At 37.4% G+C, this 21,446-nt stretch overlaps 1 protein-coding gene across 1 annotated transcript in view; it reads right to left on the bottom strand.

The window, feature by feature from the left end:
• The window catches only part of FRAS1 (Fraser extracellular matrix complex subunit 1), a 467,548-nt gene that overhangs the window by 290,455 nt on the left and 155,647 nt on the right, over positions 1-21,446 (bottom strand). The window contains exons 3-4 of the mRNA XM_021669641.2: positions 7,840-7,947; positions 158-250 (exon numbers count right to left, since the gene is read on the bottom strand). Of these exons, the coding sequence (XP_021525316.2) occupies positions 158-250; positions 7,840-7,947 (201 nt within the window). The remainder of the gene's footprint in view (positions 1-157; positions 251-7,839; positions 7,948-21,446) is intronic.

Genomic DNA, 21,446 nt, shown 5'->3' with positions numbered 1-21,446 from the left:
AACCTAAATGCTCACAGAAAGTCAAATGGGCTTCAGATCCTCCATTGCCTGGCCAAAGGAAAAAAAAACAAAACTCATCAACACGAGTTTAACATTCAGCTTTCCCTTGTCAGAGATTTGCAGACACAGAATCAACCTTGGGTCAGAAAACACTTACCTCGTGGATTTTCTTTTCATGATGGCAAGAACCTGGAGTCCTCAAAACACACTCAGGGCAGCATTGGTTGGCAGCTATTTGAAGCACTTCTCCCTGAGGATTTAAAAGCAGCTAAAAGTAAAACAGCAGCAGCATACACTGAGTCACAATAGTTCATCAGACTCCAAGTCATCTTACATTCACCAAATTTCATGCATTTCTGAGGTGACAACAACAGAAAAGATAAAATGACCAGACTGAAAAAAAGGTTCTGTGCCCAGAAGCGCTTCACTCAAAGATAAAATGAATCTCTTTGTAAAATTAATTTCCTTGAAAAAAAAGTCTAAGTCTTTTCACATGTGGTGAAGTTGAGACTTTTTTCACTAGGAACGCTTGGAGTTTCACACGAGGCAAGCAGTTTCCGCCTGCCGGGAAGAGGAAGAAGACTCAGGTGGAGGGTGGCCACAGAGTTGGCAGGTCTTCCAGCTGTCTATGTCTCAGACAGCCTAGGGCAGTCTAAGCTCCAATCTCCTGTCTCAAGTAAAAGTTACCCATGAGAACTTCAACCAGTGCAGCAACTGAAGTTTTCATGGGTAACTTTTACTTGAGATACGAGATTGGAGGACAGAGTTCTGAGAAGAAGTAATATCTCTGCAGAGATATCATATATACACACTGTTGCAAGCTGAATAGAATTCCTAGGCCCTAGTAAAGATCTATACTGTTTTCTGGGCTTTTATCATTGTAATTGTGTTTCTTGATACTATCAAGAGAATAGGCCGCCACCTGATACCCCAGGATTTATTCGGGAGGTGTCACATGTCAACCATCCATTCACCACTGTAAAGAATCTGTTTAAGAGTTATTAAAAATATGGAGTGAAGAGCATGAGCTTGTCTTTGAGGCCCATGACTCTCATGTTAGATCTTTTTACTCATGCTGCTCCTCTACTTAGGATTTTTCTCAAGTCTAGTGATGTGTCAGAACAAGCAATGAGTGATTTTGATCAAAAATGGTAGGAGACCCTACATTAGCCAGGAAATCATGACTTATCCACAGGATAAAAGTCTACCAAGAATTCAACTAGTAGAATTAAAAAAAAATTGTGTATGTGTGTGTGTGTGCGTGCGTGTGTGTAATATTATTAATGTTTATTATTTATTTTTGGCTGCTTCCATTTAAAAAAGAATTTTACCTATGAGAGAATTCTAACATTGTTAATTATATCTACAAGAGTGGATGGGAAATAGGACTAAGTTTTTATAACCACTAATCCACTAAGCAGATAAATACATCAGTAACAGTGACCATCAAATTCCTATTTTTTTGATAATGGATAAAACTTATATGACATGGGATTTTATGAAATTATACATACTGTGCAACATTAATCACTTTTCAGAAAAGTACCCTCTGAACCCCAAGATAAAACTATACTTGTCTGATTTCTACTAAGAAAATTAGAGAAACTACATTAGCCTAATTTCCCCTAAGAATTTTATACAGATAGAAAATAACATGATCTAAGTGTTGTTTATATTCTAACACAGAAGCCAGGAGCAAGGGAGAAAGGTAGAATGGAAGACTTCAAGGAATGTTTCATGCACCCAAATTAGTTTTCTTTGTTTTACATAAAAGCTGATTTTCAAATTTAGCCCTCAAAGCTCATTTTATAAATATGATATGTATGTGTGTTTGAGTGTGTGTGTATATGTTTATTTATTTATTTTGCTAGTGGCAGTAGGGGGAGGGGAGAGCATGGTTCCCAACTTGGTCTATCTATTGAACTTCTGGTGGAACATGAAAGAGGTAAGTCAAAGGAGGAACAAAAATTTTTGCATGCAGGTGCTGGAAGAATGAGAAGTAGAAAGTTCCTGCCACCTAACCATGTAACCCTGAATGGCTTGGTGAACTGTGGACTGCATGGAACACAGAGGACTCCTTCTCCAGGCTTTTCAGTGTCCAGCTTTAGAAAGTGGTTGCAGGGGCAAAAAACATCAGTGAAGATTACTGGGGACAAGATTACTTGCTTAGGACCTAGGAGAACCACTAACAATGATGATAGTTTGATTATTATAGCTAACACCTATTGAGTGCTTACAATAGCAGGGTACTCCTCTATGAATTTATATGGATATGGATATGTACATATATGCACATACAGACATATACATATATATAGAGAGAGAAAGAGTTAATTTAATTTTCACAACAACTTTATTAGGTTAATGTCATTATTATCTGCATTGAGGTTTGCAGCCAAAACCTCACCGTGTAATGCCATGTTTCTTTGCATGGCATTGTTCTTTGTGCAGACATATTCTTCAGAAATCCTTAGACAGGATAGCTTCTGACAGAACTGGGTTAACTAATCAAGGTTCTAAATACCTTTGTGTTCTTTCTCTCAATCTTCTGCACTTTGGGAGGCTGAGGCAGTTGGATCACTTGAGGTCAGGAGTTAGAGACCAGCCTGGCCAACATGATGAAATCCAGTCTCTACAAAAATACAAAAAGTAGCTGGGTATGGTGTCACATGCCTGTAATCCCAGCTACTCGGGAGGCTGAAGCAGGAGAATCACTTGAACCAAAGAGGCAGAGGTTACAGTGAGCAGAGATCGCACCACTGCACTCCAGCCTGGGCCACAGAATGAAACTTTGTCTAAAATAAAATAATAATTTAATTTAGGTACAGCAGTCATTCATGAACTTGTACCACATACTAATGTAAGAGTACCACAGCAGATTTGAATAACAGCAACACAGGCTGCTGAAAGCACAAAAGAAAACTTAAAAGCAACACAGGAGAGTGAAAATCACACTGGGACATGAGCCACAGCCTAAGGTTGTTGACATGGCCGTGCCACCTTCTAGCTCTGGGTAAGTGACTAAACCACTAAAAATCAGTTTCTTCATTTACAGACTGAGGATGTCTAACTAAATGATTTCTAAAGGTCCTTTTTAGTTCTTCCATTCTATGATCCTATTTCATTACTTGAAATAAAGAGCCCAAAAGCTCTCCGGAATATTTCCGTGATCTTAGAGTTGAAAGGTTTCTTATGGTTGGATCATCTGGTTCAAGCCTCTCATTTTACAAATAAGGGATCTCCTTCCTTAGAGTTCACGCTCTCTGATTCCTATATTGCCTTGATCCACAAATTTACTGATCACTCACATTCACTCAGTAAAGACCTGACACCTGGATCTCTGGCTTTTTTCTGCCTGTGTCTAGATGACTCTGGACACTTTCAATGCCCATTAAAATGATATTTTATCTTTGTACACTCCTAACCACCTCAATTCAAGTGATTTTCATCTCTATTTCACACAGCCATGGCCAACCTTAAAATCTGTCCACACTCCAATGAACCTGGGCCTCCTAGTCTTTAGCACCCTCTCACCCTTACTGTCACTCATCTACACATTCCCTCCAGGGAGATCCTGGAGCACTTCTTTTCCTTCCAGTCATTCAACCCCCAGTTGGCCTCCCATCAAAAACTAGAAAGTAAAACACAACAAAACCCTCTCCCTTCCCTTGTGCAGTCATTCCAAAAAATGTTGACTAAGTGCCTTCTGTGTGCTGCGTACTATGCTGTTTGATGGGCTGCAATAGGAAGAAGGCAAGATTCCTGCTCTCAGGGAGCTAAGTGTCTCGAGGAGGAAGCTGATAAGTAAACAGGCATTGCAGTCTGGTCAAGGGGTATGAATAGGGCAAGCACAAAGCACCACGGAAGCACACTGAAGGACTCGATGGTTGGGGATGGGAGATTTAGAGAAACCTCTCAGATGTAATGCTGCCTACCTAAGGCCCCACTTCTCTCCTTCCACCCTCAGTCAAGCTCCTGAAAGGATGGCCTTTATTCAGCCTTCCTTTCTTCCCTTCCCATTCATTCTTCATTCCTCTGCAGTACAGTTTCCACCCCCCTCACTCTACTGATATCAACCTCAGCGTGGCCGCCGGTGGCCTACATGCTGCCAGACCTGAAGGGTCATATTAAGTTCTCCTACTGACTCCTTCAACTGTGCTCAGCATGGTTAACACAAACTTTCTGAGCATCTTCTATTCTCCTGGTGATGATAATATTACTCTCTTCTTTGGCCATTTCTTTCCTTTCACCTCTCTGACCACAGCTTCTCAATCTTCTTAAGCACTTTTTCTTATGCTTACCTCCCCTTAAATGACTGTGCTCCCCAAATTCCATCCTTCATCTTGTACCCTTTTCTCACATAATCTCTGTGGCTGAGTTCATTAGCTCTACATGAATAGTTTGCACTATTATCTATGTGCTGATGACAGCTACCTTATATTCCTAGCCCTGTCTTCTCCTCCGAGCCTCAGACTTACATATCCAGCTACCATTCTAACATAGCCACCTGGCTCTTTCCCAGACATTTCAAACTCAATGCCACCCAAACTGAAATCGTTATTTTTCCCAGATGGGCTGCTTTTCCTCATTCTCCTGTATTCTCAATATCAGTTGGTGACTCAGCTAAGCAACTGGTCATTAAGCCCACTTTCTCCCACATCCCATATCTAGTACATTAGCAACTCCCTCCAAGCTCTTCCTTCACGAAACAATAAATTCCAAATATGACTTCTCTGCTGTCAGTCTGGTTCCATTATTATCATCCTTTCACCTGGATTCTCACAGTAGCCTCTTAACTGGTTTCACTGTTACTATACTTGGTTTTTCACTGTAATCTTGATATAGTAGCCAGAGTGATCCTAATGAAATTGAAGTCAGATCATGTTGCTTCTCTCCTTAAACCTCTCCAGTGGCTTCCAGTGGCTTCTCTTCTCACTCAAAGTGAGAATATCAGTCATTTCTCCTTTTCCTTTCTCTCACCCTCCTACCTTCAGCCAGTTCTGCTGATTTATCCCCTAAATATTTGTCACCTCTGCCCTTATCTCTTGATCCCTACACTACCAGTGCTCTAATTCTGCTATTCATCCACTCTGGATGATTCTCTCAGCCTCTAAACCCATCTCCTCATTTCTAATATTGTGCACTATCTTTGAAAAACCAGAGAGTTTTTTTTCTAAAAAAGCTGGCCATCCCACCCTTATGCCTAAAACCTTTGTTAGTATTCTATCACCTTAAAAATAAAATTCCAAACTCCATACTACACTATACAAGGCTCTGCATAACCTTGAACTTACCAACTCTCTAGGCTCATCTCTCATTAATTCATTCAGTCAGTAAAAGAATTATTGAGTGCCTACCATGTGTCAGGTGTTACTGTAGGTGTTGTGGATATACAGAGAGTAAAAGAGACAGTAAACAAAAAATATCAGTAAAATAGTAGTTAGTATCAAAAAGGAAAATAAATTCTGGAAGAGGGATACAAAATGTGTGGTGGGGGTAGAGATTTGCAATTTTAAACATAATGACATCCAGGTAAGACTTGAAGTAAAAGATCAAGCAATGTATGTATACATATATGTATATAAACACACCTCTTTCTGTGTATGTGTGTGTTTGTGCGTGTGTATATATATTATATATATATTATACACAAATACATATATATGTGCATACCAGACACACTTCTGCCAAAGGGCTTTTGCACTTTGCTCTTCCCTCTGAAATTGTTCGTTCTCAGATATATGCATATGTATTCAGGGAACAGCAAGGAGCTTGGTGCCTGAAGCAGTGAGCAAGGGAGAGAACAGTGGGAGATGAATGAGAGGGGTACACTAGTATCTTAAAGGACACTGTGAGATGTTACTTTGAGTGAGAAGAGAGGCCACCGGAAGCCACTGGAGGGGTTTAAAGAGAGAAGCAACATGATCTGCCTTCAATTTCATTAGGATCACTCTGGCTACTATATCAAGATTACAGTGAAAAGGATAAGTATAGAAGCAGTGAAACCAGTTAAGAGGCTACCGTGAGAATCCAGGCAAAAGGATGATAATAATGGAACTAGACTGACAGCAGAGAAGTCACATTTGGAATTTATTGTTTCATGAAGGAAGAGCTGGGAGAAGGTTGCTGATGTACTAGATATGGGATGTGAGAGAAAGTAGAGAGTCAAAGGTGGTGCTGAGTTTTCTGGCAACTGGGAGAATGAGGTTGCCATTTACTAAGATAAGAAAAATTAGAAGAGCAAATTAGGAAGAGATGAAATTACAAGTTTGGTATAGAACAAAGACGGGAGACTTTCTCCACGAAGGGCCAGATAGTAAATATTTAGCTTTTGAGAGTTACACATGGTCTACATGGCAACTACACAATGCTATTGTTATAGCGCAAAAGCAGCCAAGGACAATACATAAACAAATGAGTGAGCTCGTGTTTCCATAAAACTTTATTTACCGATGGTGAAATTTGATTTCACATAATTTTCACATTACAAAATATTGTTTTCAATTTTTTTCAATCATTTAAAAAATGTAAAAGGCATTCTTAGTTAAAAAGCTGTACAAAAACAGGCAGTGGGCCAGATTGAGTCTGCTAACCCCTAATATAGAACATGTTTAGATTTCAGCAATGCAATCCATGTCTTCTAACATTTAATTCAGGGCTTCCTTCATGACAACACAATTCTTCACATGAAGTGTTGGAGGGCATTTTTCATGGCATTTTCATCACCAGCTCAAATTCTGATGTCACTTACTTAGCAAGTCAAATAGTGATTTTTTTTAGGAGTATTTGCCCTACAAATAGAAAGCTCCCTAATATACAACAAAATATTATCAAATTCACCAACATTTAAAGTAATCCCAGCTTCTCAGGAATACACTCATGCAGAAATGAAGGAATACTCTTAAAGGCATGCCTTCACTCCAACATCAGATACAAACAGAACCTTGTTAGCATTGGATGGCATAAAGACTTAAGATTAATTATTGGAAGGAGCCAAAATGTAGAGAAATAAACTTTTAAAATTGACAGAATGCTTTATGAATAAAATAATTGGTCTTGTCCAGGGAGTTTCAAAAGTTCAAATTTAAAGCTTAAGCTTTTTTGAAAATTAGATTCACTTTAAAAAGAAAAGAGTCAGCATCTAGAAAAAGTATTATTCTAACAGAATAGATGTGTAGTCAGAAAAAAAAATGAAAATTTTTAACAGAGGGGAAGGGAGGAAATACCAATCATAGACTTGGTCAAATACAAGGATATTTATTGAATCAAAGACTTGCTCACATTCCTAGGGAGCCCAATGGTAGCACAATAATACAATCAGTGGCAGATCCAAATGATATTTTTAGAAAATCTTTTTCAATAAATCAATTCTGACTTTCAGTTCATCCAGTGGTTCATGCATGTTGCAGTTAATGTCAGTAGCTTTGGCATCAGTCAGACTTGAGGTAAAATCTCTGGGCAGCAGTTTATTAATTGCATGATCATGGTTAAGTTGGTTAAAATCTCCAGGCTTCACTTTCATCATCTATAATGTAGGAATAAAGATACCTGCCCCACATAATATTAAATGGAATAACATTTTTAAGACCTTAAACCAAGTGCCTGGTCCAGAGTAAATGCCCAATAAATGGAAATTTGGATGTTCTTAGATATGATGCATTAAAATTCTGGAAATTAGGATATTCTTAGACATAACATGTTAAAATTCTCTTCTGCATTTCATAAAGCTTCCAATTAGAGATTAGAATAAATGTCAAAAACAGATGTCTGAAATGATCCAAAAACCTAACCCTTCACTGACTTTACCAATACATTTAGGACACAATTAGGATACTGTACCTTTTCAAAGGCACATTGAGGGTTTCTGCAAACAGCAGGTTTGCAGATAACGATATCACCATGGCAACGGCAGTTCTGGCATGAATCAGGCTTCCAAATTGTGGCATCCTGCAAAGAGGCATAAGCTCTGATTTAAAAACTGATCAGTCAAGGTATAAGCACACAAAAGCAGCACCATCAACAGTCCCACATCCTGAACAATTAAAAGACAAAGAAAAGTCACAGGCACACCACACACAGTATTTGCTGGGCACTGATTAAACCCCATGGGGCAATATAATCAGTATAATCCACTTCACAACAGTCAACCCACGTAGCCAAAGACAAGTGGATGCGGCAGAGAGCTGTCGATACCCAGAGTAAAAATCATCGATTGGCCTGAAGCCACAGGAGGACAAGTTGCTCCCTGACTTGAAGTTTCGCTTTGCTGTTAACTAGCAGAAACCACTGGAGCATGTTTAAGGGAAAATGACACTTTTGACTAGCACTAACCAGCATCCTAAAAGCAGTAGTTGCCACTAGATACTATAAGCACCACAGGCTGTGTTTTTCAGCTCTTTGCTACTTGATCGTCTAACATTCATCAGAAACAAGAAGGATTTGAGTAAGTAGTTGGATTTTTAAAGACAGATGCACCAACACATGTATGAGTGACTATTTTATGCCTGGCTGGGTGCTGAGCATATTGAGGTATAAATGAAGCATAAGTGTGGGCAGTATCCCTGAGGATCTCACAAATTATTTGGGGTCATGAACATGAGAGAATTAAATAAACATAAATTAATGTTACTATGTTATTACTCCACAAATTAGAAAGGAAAACAATGGTCACGAACAGAAAAGTGAACCCTGGATCAGTTAAGGGTCTCAGAAATTCCTTCTCTATTTCTCATCTTCCCTTATGCTGAATCCACATTTCAATTGTGCTCATTTTGAAGTAACTTTGAAACCAACTATCTCATGGATTCCACAGAAACCTGTTTCTGGCCATTGACAGGCTGCTCTGATGACTTCAAATTGAAACACTAAACATCCCATGGGCTATACAGAGATTCGTTTTCCCAGAGATTTCCTAACCCAAATTCCTACATGAGTTGAAAGCAGCCATACTGTTTGGCTAAGTTTCAAACACTAAATCTTTTTGAAGAGTACTGTCCATGTTATTCTCTGGTTTAAAAGTGTACACTGCTCAGGTGATGGGTGCACCAAAATCTCAGAAATCATCACTAAAGTACTTATTTATGTAACCAAACACCACCTGTTCCCAAAAAACCTATTATAATTAAAAAATAATTAAAAAGAAACTCAAAGCCAATAAATAAATAAATAAATACAACTATTTCATGACTCATCTTTACCTCTGATGAGATAAAATGCAGACCCCACAATCTGATCCTCACTTATCTTCCTGGTCTTGACAACTTGGTCAACACTATTGGACAACCCCAGCCTCCTCTTTCCTGGTCTCATATCTCATTCTCCCTCTGGATTCCTACTCTTCCCTGACTTTTCCTGAGAAGGGTTTGCAACCAAGAAGCTTCTTCTAAGTCTCAACACCTCAGAGATGAATCACTCCTAACCCTTAACCACCATTCAGGTATGGCTCTTCACTATCCCTCTGTGACCTCACTTTTTTCTGCACCCACTATTACACTGTTGTTTTATTTTGTTTTGTTTTGTTTTGTTTTGTTTTGTTTTGCAACAGGATCTCACTGTGTCACCCAGGCTGAAGTTCAGTGGCATGATTACAGCTCACTGCAGCCTCCACTTCCCAGGATCAAGTGTTCCTCCCACCTCATCCTCTCAGTAGCTGGGACTACAGGCATGCACCATCATACCCAGCTAATTTTTGTATTTTTTTGTAAAGACAGGGTTTCACCATGTTGCTCAGGCTGTTGACGAACTCCTAGGCTCAAGCAATCTGCCTGCCTCGACCTCCCAAAGTGCTGAGCCTACAGGCATAAGCCACTGTGCCAACCCCTGTCACACTTTATTGTACTCATTTATATTCCAGTTAGCCTTGCTGGACCAGACTGTGGGTTCCTCAAGTAAGAACTATCCTTGGCCTGGCACACAATAGATCCTTAGGAAGCAAGAGTTCTTTGTTCCTAAGTTGCTTAGTGAAAACCTTTTCCCTCCTTTCTAAACTTTCTCACCCTGTTTTCCTCAGTCCCCCAATAGTTGAAGTCCTACTAAAATACTTTAGGAAAAAGTCAGATAAGTTTCTAAGCTCCTAATGGAGTCCTCAGAACACCAGCATTCAGTTAGAGCTGAGATGAGTTAGGAAACTGGTGGATGCTAGCAACGGACATTTTCACACAAAATGGCAGAAACCAAGTGTGATAGTTACTTTCATGGGCCAACTTAGCTAGACTTTGGTGCCCATTTGTTTGGTCAAACACTAGTCTCAATGTTGCTGTGAAGGTATTTTGTAGAGGAGAGTACCATGAACAATCAGTTGACTTTTCAAAGGAGCTGACCCTCCATAATATGGTGGACTCATCCAATCAGTTAGTGACCTCAACCACAAAAACTGAGGTTTCCTGGAGGAAAAGGAATTCACCCTCAAGACTGAAATATAGCATTTCTGCCCAAGTTCCCAGCCTGCTGACCTGCTATTTAAAGTTTGGACTTGCCAGTCCCAACAATCACATGAGCCAGTTCCTTAAAATAAATCTCTCTCCCTCTATCTTAGAGAGATATCCAAATAGGATATGTATGTATATATTGTTGATTCTCTGGAGAACCAAGACTAATATACCAACATTGATATAGATTTACATGGGTATACACAACATTTCCAAGCAAAAAATGAAATCATCCTTTAAAGTCAAGAAATGCTAAATTCATAACTTATAGGAGAATGTATTTCAAACACTGGGGCCTCTCCAGAGTCATTCAGGAAGTATAAAGTCTATCTGAGGTGAGATTACATTCCCAGTGTCTGATTTACAAAAATACTGAATCAAAGCAGAAGAGCACCAGAACTCAGCTTAGAATACCTCTGAATTTCTTTCTGTTATATTGCTATAGCACATTCTTCAAAATTGGCAATAGTGTGACAACTACAGTCTACTCTTAACCCAAAAAGCAACGACAAGAAGTTGAGGAAAAACAAATTTTATTCCTATGCCACAATGTAGTATGTTTCCTGCTGATTTCAAGAAAACCATCTTGGTTTCAGGATACAGCTTAAATAAAAATGACAACTTCACAAAGCCAGCAGCTACTATATATTGATCACTTACTTATGCTTCCCACTCTGGGAGCAGGAAGTGCTGATCACAGGGACAATTGTGGAATAGAGGGAGGGTGGCTTTCCCCACCTCTACCATCATCCTGCAAGGCTGGAGAAAATATCTGTAGTCAATGCTACACAAAGACTTACATACATACCAACCCTATGAAGCTGGCACTATTATTATGATTCTGATTTTACAGAGAAGAAAACAGGATGAGAGGGATTGAACAAGTTGCCCAAATTCACAGAGTTCTGAGACCTAAGGACTCAGTCTCTGGAGACAGACTGTCTAGGTTTGAATCCTGGTGACACCATGTATTAACTGAGTCTGTTATTGAGTTAACATGTCCATGTCCAGTTTCCTCATCTGTGAAATAGAGATGAGAAAGTGCTTATTCAATAGCGTTATTGAAAGCATCAAAGGAGATGCTATATGTAAAGATATGTGAACGGTATCTAGCACTTATTAAGGGACCATTAAATATAATTTATTTTTAATCCAAATGTTTTCTATTATGTCACAGGCATTCAGCAAATATCGTCTATTTCATTTTCTCGAAGGGAAAATAAGTACTTTGACTTTCCCATCTTCTCATTCCAGTCTACACAAGTAAAACCTAACAGAGTGAAATTATTCCTTAATTAGGACCTTAATTAGCACTCAGAGGATCCAGGACATTGCCGAAGGGAGAAATGAATCTATAGGTTGAGTTTTCAACACTACTTGGGAAATTCAAAAAGTCTCTATCTCACTAAGCTGGCATAATCATGAGACATGTCTTTGACCCAGACATTGGTTGACCACACCAGCTTACATGTACTCCCTTAAGCTTGGTATGGCTCTAAGTGCCAGCCATCTTTATTGTCTCCAGATGCAACATTCTTACTTCTTGAGGTGAAGTTCTTCTCTGTACTTCAATTATTTTGACAGTGACCCTCAAACTTGAAAGCAGTCCATTATACTTTTAAGCAGCCCCTAGTCACGGGACTTGGCTTACTAAACTGTAAACGGGATCTTCTAAGAACATGGTGCAGGTTTTTCACTTTCATTCACGAAACCATAGTTTTTCTTCATGTTAATTCAAAGTTTAAATGTATCTGGGCTTAAGAAGCCTTCCTGATATGTTTACATATCTGTCTTCCCAGCAGACTATGACTCTTCAAGCAAGGAGATCTCATTTGATTCCTCTTTGTATTTCTCAAAATTCACTTAGTGCAGTTTCTGAATGTAAACTGAATTAATTAATAATCAACCCTGAGTTTGTTTACCCCCACAAAAATATCCATCCATAAGAATTGAGATGTTCCAGTTAGGTTGTGAGAGCTTGAGAGAACAATGCTTGAATAATGTCATTACAAAATCTTCATAATGTTGAATGTCATTACTGCATTGATGTCAAACTATGTTTAAAGAAAACTTTTCTTCATCTACGTATTGGACCTATCAAAAATCTTCCTTATATTAATATCTCTATGGAACTAAATAATTTATTATGGTTAATTTTAAGTAAAATGAGCCCTTTACCAAGGTCTGCACAGATGGCCGTGTTTTTCAGGTCTAAATCTTTACGAATCAATTATATGGTCACATAAAGTTGCTTTATGAAAGCAGGGATGCTAGAGTTCCTCAGTAGCTAGAACCTTGGATAAAGCTATAAAATCCAAAGAAATAACATTGTAAACTAGGTTTTACAGATTTTCCATGTTACTATTGCAATTCCGACACTTTAAAATCCTCTCTTCCAATCTAACACACTCAAGCAAAAGAAATACTCTTAAAATAGATTTTCACTAGAAGATAAGGGATTACATTACAAGCCTAAAAAGCAATCAAAATATCTTTGTAAACAGCTTTTAATATTTTTAATAATATATGTATAAAATGTTCTTGCAGATAATATAATGCCTCCATCCCCAAATACTTCAAAGTAATAGCAAGGTGCTTTAAAAAAAACCAACAAAAAAAAACTTGTTTTACTTGGGTATTTATTGAATATTTGATTAGTGCTAAAAATAAATAATAAATGTATCCCTAATCAGTACTCAGATTTCTGTGTGGGGGTTGTTATAGAATTCTAAAGAGCATTATATCAACAGGAAACATAAATTTTCTTTCATCTAAATGGTATAATAACCCTACTTTAATTATTGATTGATTAATCTCATTTTAAATTCCCTTGGCTTCTTAGACCAAAAGTGAGAAAGAAGGAATAAAGTTCCCCAAAAGCTGTATTTTCAAGTTATAAAACAGTATGTAAAATATAATATTTTGTGATAAAAATATATCTATGTGCATAGAAACAAATTGTGGAATTATATAAACTAATAAGTGAGGGGTAGATAATCCTGGGTGTGAGTTTCAGATAATTTTTTGTTTTCTTTTATACTTATCTGTATTTTCCATTTTTCAATAACAAAGATATATAATTTATGTGATCTTTTGAAGTTAATCTTAAAATAAAAGGTAAAAACAACAAAAAAGGTTATGCTTTTTTCCCCAGCCTACTATAGGTAGATAAACCCTGGACTACAGAGTTCAACTGTCATGGGGAAGGGAATTCAAATAAAAACCACTTAGCAAATACATAACAGTAGCCATTTATCTAAATTTCTGGAGCTATCCCCAAACCTTCTTGTACTCAGTAAAATTTTAAAAAATTAACAGTGTTTCCTACTTGCCCTTCAAAGCAGCAAACAGGACGCAATATTCAACTGAGTCTCATGTCTTCATTTCCGGAAGTTCATTTTCCTGACAAGTCTGGTTTTCAGGAAAGGCTATCTATAAAAAAGCGTTCTTTGACCCAGCTCCCATTCAGGCACAGAAATAATGGTCCTTGTTTGTCAGGGAACCATAAAGAAACGAATCAATAACTTTCATAAGGTTATTTTAGAGTGCAATTCTTTCCCCAAGTGTCCTTCTTCAGACAGCTTAGATAAACAATACCTTTTCTATTTGTTCTCAATTTAAAGTTCATGTAAAGCTCCTCATCCTGTCCCAAATAAAAAGAAGCAGAGGACACTTATTGTTAAGAAAAGATGTGAGACTTTATATTTGCGTTAAATTCTCTCCTTTCAGGAGGAGCAAATACAAGTTAATTCAAAAACAAAATTGTGAACCACTTCCTGTTTGAGACCTATTTCAAAGGCTTGTTTCATATAATACCCCCTTAAGGAGTTTGTTGTTTTACACATCAAAAACCTAAGTAGTTTCCCATTTCAGCATCCTGGCATGATTAGCTTATACCTGATCTCCTCCTCCAGCTGTCTTAAAATGATAAACCTGAAGGCATAGCTATGAGTATCAACTTGTATACAGAAACAACAGAATGAATCACAGATGAAAAGATTGCTGCTATTTATAGCTAAAAAGTCTTTGTTCAAGAGACCCTGAACAACATAGTAAGTTAGCGTCATGCTTTTGTACATAAGTCTTAGAAGAGTGTGGTGCCAAGGGTGGAGCAGGGAGATGGAAGGAAAGGGACAAGCTACCTCCAAGTAATTCCCAGTCCTCCACATACTCATGATGGTACAACTTCTTACAGCGTCCTGTGAAGCTGACATCATGACTCTGATTTTATAAATGAGGGAATAGGTGTGAAAAGGCTGAGTGAATTGTCCAGAGCTCAGCTATTAACAGGATTAGCTAGATCTGGGATTCAAACCCATCCTTAAAATTCTATGCTGTTATCATATATTACCAATAACAATGCCTTATATTATATAGCAGTCTTACAATTTAAAATCTCTCTTACTTCTACTCCTTAACAGACAACCCAGATGGGACACACTAAGGCAGTGCTGCCTACATTTACAGATAAAGGGACTGTGATGCTTAAGTGACTTACTTGCCCAAAATGTTCACAAGCCTGCAACAGCATACTCCCACCCTTCTTAATCTAGCTTCCACACATCCTCCAGGTCTCTTTAAATATCACTTCCTCAGGATGGCCTTTTCTGCCTCCTTAACCAAATAAATATGCCCCTACCTCATATCTCAAAGCTCCACCTGCTTCCACAAAGCCAGACTTAGTCCTCTAAGTTTGTTTTACACAGGAAAAAAAAAAAAACAGGGACAAAGAAGGTACCTTCTGTGTTCCAGATTCTTTGGCATTTTCACATTTTTATTTCTTCCTCAAATCTTTTGAGATAGATTTTACCATCTCCATTTTACAGACAAGGAAACCAAAGTTCAGAGAGGTTAGGTAATACTCCAAAGCTTGTAACTGATGGTATTAATACCTATATTGCAACCAGTGTCCATTTGATTTTAAAACTTATGTTTTTCACACCAAACCCACCTGCATACCCACAGGCTTGGTCTATGAACATAGGTTATATACCACACTAAGTCAGGTAACGATGCTAAAATGGTAAAACAGGTAAACTTGAGTTCAAATGCAAGTTCATTTATTTCTTAGCTTTGGGACTTTGCACAATTCTCTTAGCTTTTCTGAGTCTCTGTTTCCTAATATGCAAACTAAGAATAAGATTGGACCCAATCAGGTGACAGTGAAGATGAAATAAGCTAAGGTACTTATATTAGCACAGTGACTTATCCATAGGAAGTACTTAATAAATGTTAGCTATGAGTTTGGTCACTTGCCACAATCTTAGCCTGTTGATCATGGTATTTTCTGTGACAGAGGGAGTAGGTGTAGCATTTAGAGCTGCAGATCCTGCTGGAATCTCCAGCTTCCAAGATGAGAAGTTAACTTTTCCATTGCTTACACTTTTGTATATATTCCACTACTGAGTGCTATAGAAGCTATGCTTCTAGAGTAGTACACACACATACACACACACAAAATAGAATATCTTCAAAATATAGAATAAAATAAAATACCCAGAAAATGTGCTCCTCTTCATTCCAAATTCTGAAGCAATGCAAATACAGGCTCAGTTCTATGACTGTTCTATTATTTATATCCAGCTTTCTACTTGTTCTAAAACAATCCTATAATAGTGAGAGCCAGATCTAAGAGCACCCCAATGGCAGAATAACCATTATAAATTCCTAGAGATGTTAACCACAGAAGTTCCATTATGAGTAAAACATCTGCCTCATCTTTTCACTTTAAGTAATCCAGATATTAGGGAGACTTTACTATAGCTTAAGCTTATAATTTTTTTTTTTCTCTATTAATTCAGCTCCCAGAGACTTCATTTCATATTCCTCAGGCAAATGGAAAAAAATAAACATTCAAAATGTTTGCACACAAAACTAAATTATAGCTATACCATTATCTCTCATATTAAAATTATTTATTTTCTTGTCATCTTCCTCCACTGGATAATTATCATTCATTTTATAATTAGTTTTTGACTTGTCTCTCTCTCTTCCCAAGAGTAGGGACAATTTCTTTATATATCGGTATCTTTGTATTCTTGTAGTGACTAAAACATAGCAGGCACTTAATGTTTTTGAATGAGTTGATAGATGGATGAACAAATATTCTCTAATTTAGAGAACTGCTAACTATCTTGTGATATCATTGCTGAAAAATTAGATACACAGACAGCAGCATCAAGATCAACATGCTGCTCTTGAAAACTTGCTGCTGCAGCAGCCATCTTCAATCTATGCTGTTCGAGATCTCACCTTCTAGATGTATGTCTCAATCAAGACTTGTGATCTGGCATGCCACAGCTATGTCATCATTTGAAGCTCTACTGTGTGTTCTCAATCCCTAACCCTTCCTCTAGCCAGTGCCTTGGCCAGTTAAACTGGCCATCCACTAAATGGTTGAGAGTCGTACTAACACTCACATTCAACTAGGTAAAGCCACATCCTACTAAGTGTGTTTCTAAACCTGGCAGAGGCCCTGAGTCCAAGGCTTCATTGCCAGTGACAGCCTCACGATGTAATATTAACCAGGTCGCCTACATGAGGCTATATATCTCAGGAGGCATTTTAAAATTTGCTTTGATGACTGCTGGTTTAGAGGTGCTTCTGGCATTTAATGAACAGGGGTCTTAAATTCTAGATGTCATATGGTAAGTAAGATGTACCTGCACAAAGAAAAACTGTCCCACTTTCACATGACTTTCAAATGTCCAGATGTTCATGTGAGTGAAAAATCTGATTATATATCTTGACTCTAGTTTACACACAAACCCAAAGTACTTTATTATGATTTAATAATATACACTGAATTATCCAGGAAACTAGTCAAGGAAAGACTGTATTTTATTCAGAACTTAATGAAGATAATGAAAGACAATAGATACATATCCTGAAAAATGTTAAATAACTACTAATATTTTCACAGATAACTAGTATCTACAAACACAATTAAATGGAAATTCTAGAACACAAAAAGTCAAACAAATAAAATTACTTTTGCTTAATGGCAGACTGGCTATACCTAAAGAAAACAAGAATATAAATCAATACAAAATATCTAAACTGAAGCAGAAAAAAACAAAAAGGATAAAAAATACAGAAAAGAGCATTAGTGACACATGGAACACATTACAAAGTTTAACAAATGGGTGCTTGAGTTCTAAAGACAAAAATGACAGAAATGAGTGGAAACAAATTTTTTTAAAAATATGGCCAAGAATTTTCTAAAACTGAAGATATCAAGCCATAAATTCAAGACAAGCTATGAATATCAATCAGAATAATAAAGAAAACAACACCTAAGTACCTTAGAATAAGACTGCTAAAAACAAACAGCAAAGAGAAAAATCTTTAAAGCCACAGAGGGGTAGAAAATTATCTTCAAATAAAAATGTCAAAACTGATATCTAACTTCTCCACACATTAAAAAAAAAGATGGAAGTCACAAGACAAATCTTTAAATTGCTGAACAAAAACAATCACTAACTAAGAATTCTATACCCAGCAACAATACCTTTCAAGAATGAAAATGAAATAAAGATGTTTTAAACTAATAAAACCAGTGAGAATTCGTCACCTGCAAAACTAAACTAAAACAATACTAAAGGACGTTCTCCAGGTAAAAGAAAATGATTCTAAATAGAAACACAGTAATGTAGGAAGAAATTTAGAATTATAGATAGAGTAAATATATAGGTAGATCTAAATAATAACTATACAAAACAAAAATAATAACATCTGGTGGGATTTAACATATGTGAAAATATAAAATGCACAAAAACACACAAGATAGGAGATAGATTAAAAAAATGGAGAATTCAAAGGTTATAGTACTGGCTGAGAAGAGGTAAATAAAATGATTAATACGTGTTGTAATATCTAGGGTAACCACTAAAGGAATAGTAAAACTATGTTTAACAAGCAAAGAACAATGAAGTGAAATATTTGAAAAATAATGGATTGACTCAAAGACAATCAAAGACAAAATATACAGAACAGGAGTAACAAACAGAAAGCAAATAGTAAGGTAGATATAAACCTAATCAATAATTATAATGCAGGAACATATTAAAAGATGAAAATTGTGAGACTGGATGAAAGCAAAGCAGTAGATCCAATAACATTGAGAGCATTTATTATCAATTATGAACTGAACGTCTTAAAGGATAAACTCCAATATGTGTATTTGTATAAATTTATGCTTCATTCAAAATAGAATCTTAGACACTAAATTCTTCAAGAATTCGAGGCATCAAGAATTTACTGAGGATCTATCACATGGTAAGCAATGGGGAAGATATAGACAAATATAATCTAACCCAGATACAGAAGACGAATATAATCTAACCCAGATATGGAAGATTACAACCTGATCCTTTACATCTGCTCTTCAGCTGGAAATATAGTTAAAGCAGCAAGACTTCCAAAACAATTATGGAACAAGCAAAATAAATAATTAGAGAGGGAACATAGCATAGAAAAAGAGCCGTGGACTGGGCGTCAGAATCTGGATTCTGGCCCAGGCTCTGCCTTTACCAAGCTGGGTAAACCAGATAAATCACTTCCCTGGGCCTCAAGTTCCTCCTCCATGAAATTTAGAGATTAGGCCACACAGTCCATAATCTTGAGATGGATTGCAAAGTCAGGTAACTCTGAGTTCAAATGTAGTTTCCTAACTTAACAATTCTAGAACCATAAGCAAGATGAGTATCTTGACCAAGCCTCCGTTTTCTTTTTCTTAAAAAGAACAAAAATAACAAAATAAATCCTAGGGGAATGTCAGAGGGATATATCAGATTACACATCTGAGATTCCTTAGCACCATGCTCAGCACTCACAGGGTAGAACAGAGGCTCTCAGACATCCATCCTCAGATCTTTCCTGTGCTCCAGACACATTTGATATGATCTGTTTCTCAGAGAGATCATCAATGTACACCCTTGCATAGAATTTGTAAAGCTATTTGTCATGTGATGGATTTCTTCTTTTGTGTGTATTTCAGTATACGACCACTACTAATGTACAAACAAATTAGAAAGGATACTTTTCAAAATATGATACCCATTGAGACACTGCCTTTTAAAAAAATCAAACACAAACATCTCCCAAGCCACATTTTAAAATGTCATTACAAAAGTTATATGCCAGCCAGGCACAGTGGCTCATGCCTGTAATCTCAGCACTTTGGGATGCCAAGGCAGGAGGATCATTTGGGCCCAGGAGTTTGAGATCAACCAACATAGTGAGACCCTATCTCACTAAAAAATAAACAATTAGCTGGGTGCAGTGGTGCACACCTGTAGTCCCAGCTACTCGGGAGGTTGAGGCGAGGGGATTTCTTGAGACTGGGAAGTCAAGGCTGCAGTGAGCCGTGATCACACAACTGCACTGCATTCTGGGCAACAGAGAGGGACTCTGCCTCAAAAAACAAAAGTTTTATGATCACATCCTCATAGCACTATTTACTGATCAATTATTACATACACATATATACACATATTATAGGTGTAATACATATTACATACATAGACATATCACATTCATACATACATATATATGTGTATTTGTGACATTGAATCCTCACAAAAATATTATGAAGTTGTTATTACCACTCCTGTTTTATAAAACAAGAAACATAAAAAGAAAGTCTGGTCAGTTATTACACAACTGGTGAAGCCAAGATTTGAACGTAGGACTAACTGGCTTCAAGGACCACGCTCTTTCAAATGAAAAGTGATATTGGTTCCAGGAAGAACAGCTTTCACCAGCTGTGAGCCCCACTGATCTACAGATCTAATTGACTTTGGCTGCTGCTACCACCTATACCCTGTCTTTTTTCAGCTGGTAAGGATTTCTGGGAGGGAGGGAATCAGGGATTCACAAGGGCAGCCAGCCCTGTCTCAGCAACCTGACTCTCAATATCTTACTAAGATCTTAAGCTTCTAAGGAAATAAAAGCAGTTTCTCTGCTGGAAATGTTTGAGGAAGCTTTCCATAAAGCCACAGGACATAAAATAATAATAATATAGTAACAAAATTGTACTATAGAACGCTGTTCAAATCAACCTCTTTCATCTTGGCAAATAAGAAGAGTGTAAGAATTGCTTAGCTGCTACTATTTCCATTTCTTGGGTTCAAAGTAGAAACGTTATAGAAATATAATATTAAATGTAATATTATAGAAATATAATTTCCAAGTCAGAGATAATAAATAGGTTTCATCACACATGCCAGTCCTGGAAACAATTATCTGAAGTGCTATATTGAGGAGGATTCTGAGGCTCTGTTTAGGCAAATCAAGTGGGAAAGATTACTACTGTCTGCCGCAGGCTCAGGGTTAAGCTAAGAAGAGGAATGGAAGTACCTATACCATATGTTCCCATGTACTAAGCCAACATAGTCTACCCTAAAGTATTGTTCGCTACTGTCATTAGATTAATGAATTAAAGTAGAAAGAAAAGAAAGCTGGCTGGGCCAAAACCACCGAGATGATCAACTTTAATGATAAATTAATCATCAACATTTTACTTTCCTTATTTTTCCATTAAGCTATTCAACTCTTTCCAGACATGTAAACCTGTCCTCATTCATAACCAGTTTACAAAATGGGCTGCTGTTCTGCATCAGCTATTTTTCCCAAGAACACCTGGCACGATGGACCACAACTGGCATGTGAATTCAGCATCTTCACCCCCAGGTATGTGAATCCCATTCCCATTCCAAACCAAGAGGAAATTAACTGCCAGTTCTGATGGGAATGACATATTGACTCAGTACTCAGACCAAGCAATCCACTCCTGCAGTCAGCAAACTACACACTGGTTGTATTCTCTAACAACACAAAAATGCTTCATTTGATTTGCTTCAAGCCTCACTGTTTGTCAGGAAGCCACTGAAGAGAAGCAGGTATCAAGTGTCTCAGAGGAAGACCCTCCCAGGGTTCATTGTTAAATCCAGAGGCAGAACCCAGAGCAATTACACTTCTGGTACAATTACCAGCATCACCCACTCTCTGCCAAGTGAG

This window comes from Aotus nancymaae, unplaced genomic scaffold (assembly GCF_030222135.1).
Source record: "Aotus nancymaae isolate 86718 unplaced genomic scaffold, 86718_ANA_hifiasm-v0.15.2.pri h1tg000006l, whole genome shotgun sequence".
In the NCBI taxonomy this organism is placed as follows: domain Eukaryota; kingdom Metazoa; phylum Chordata; class Mammalia; order Primates; family Aotidae; genus Aotus; species Aotus nancymaae.
The sequence above is the reverse complement of the archived record's forward strand: the minus strand, read 5'-3'. Positions and strand labels throughout refer to the sequence as shown.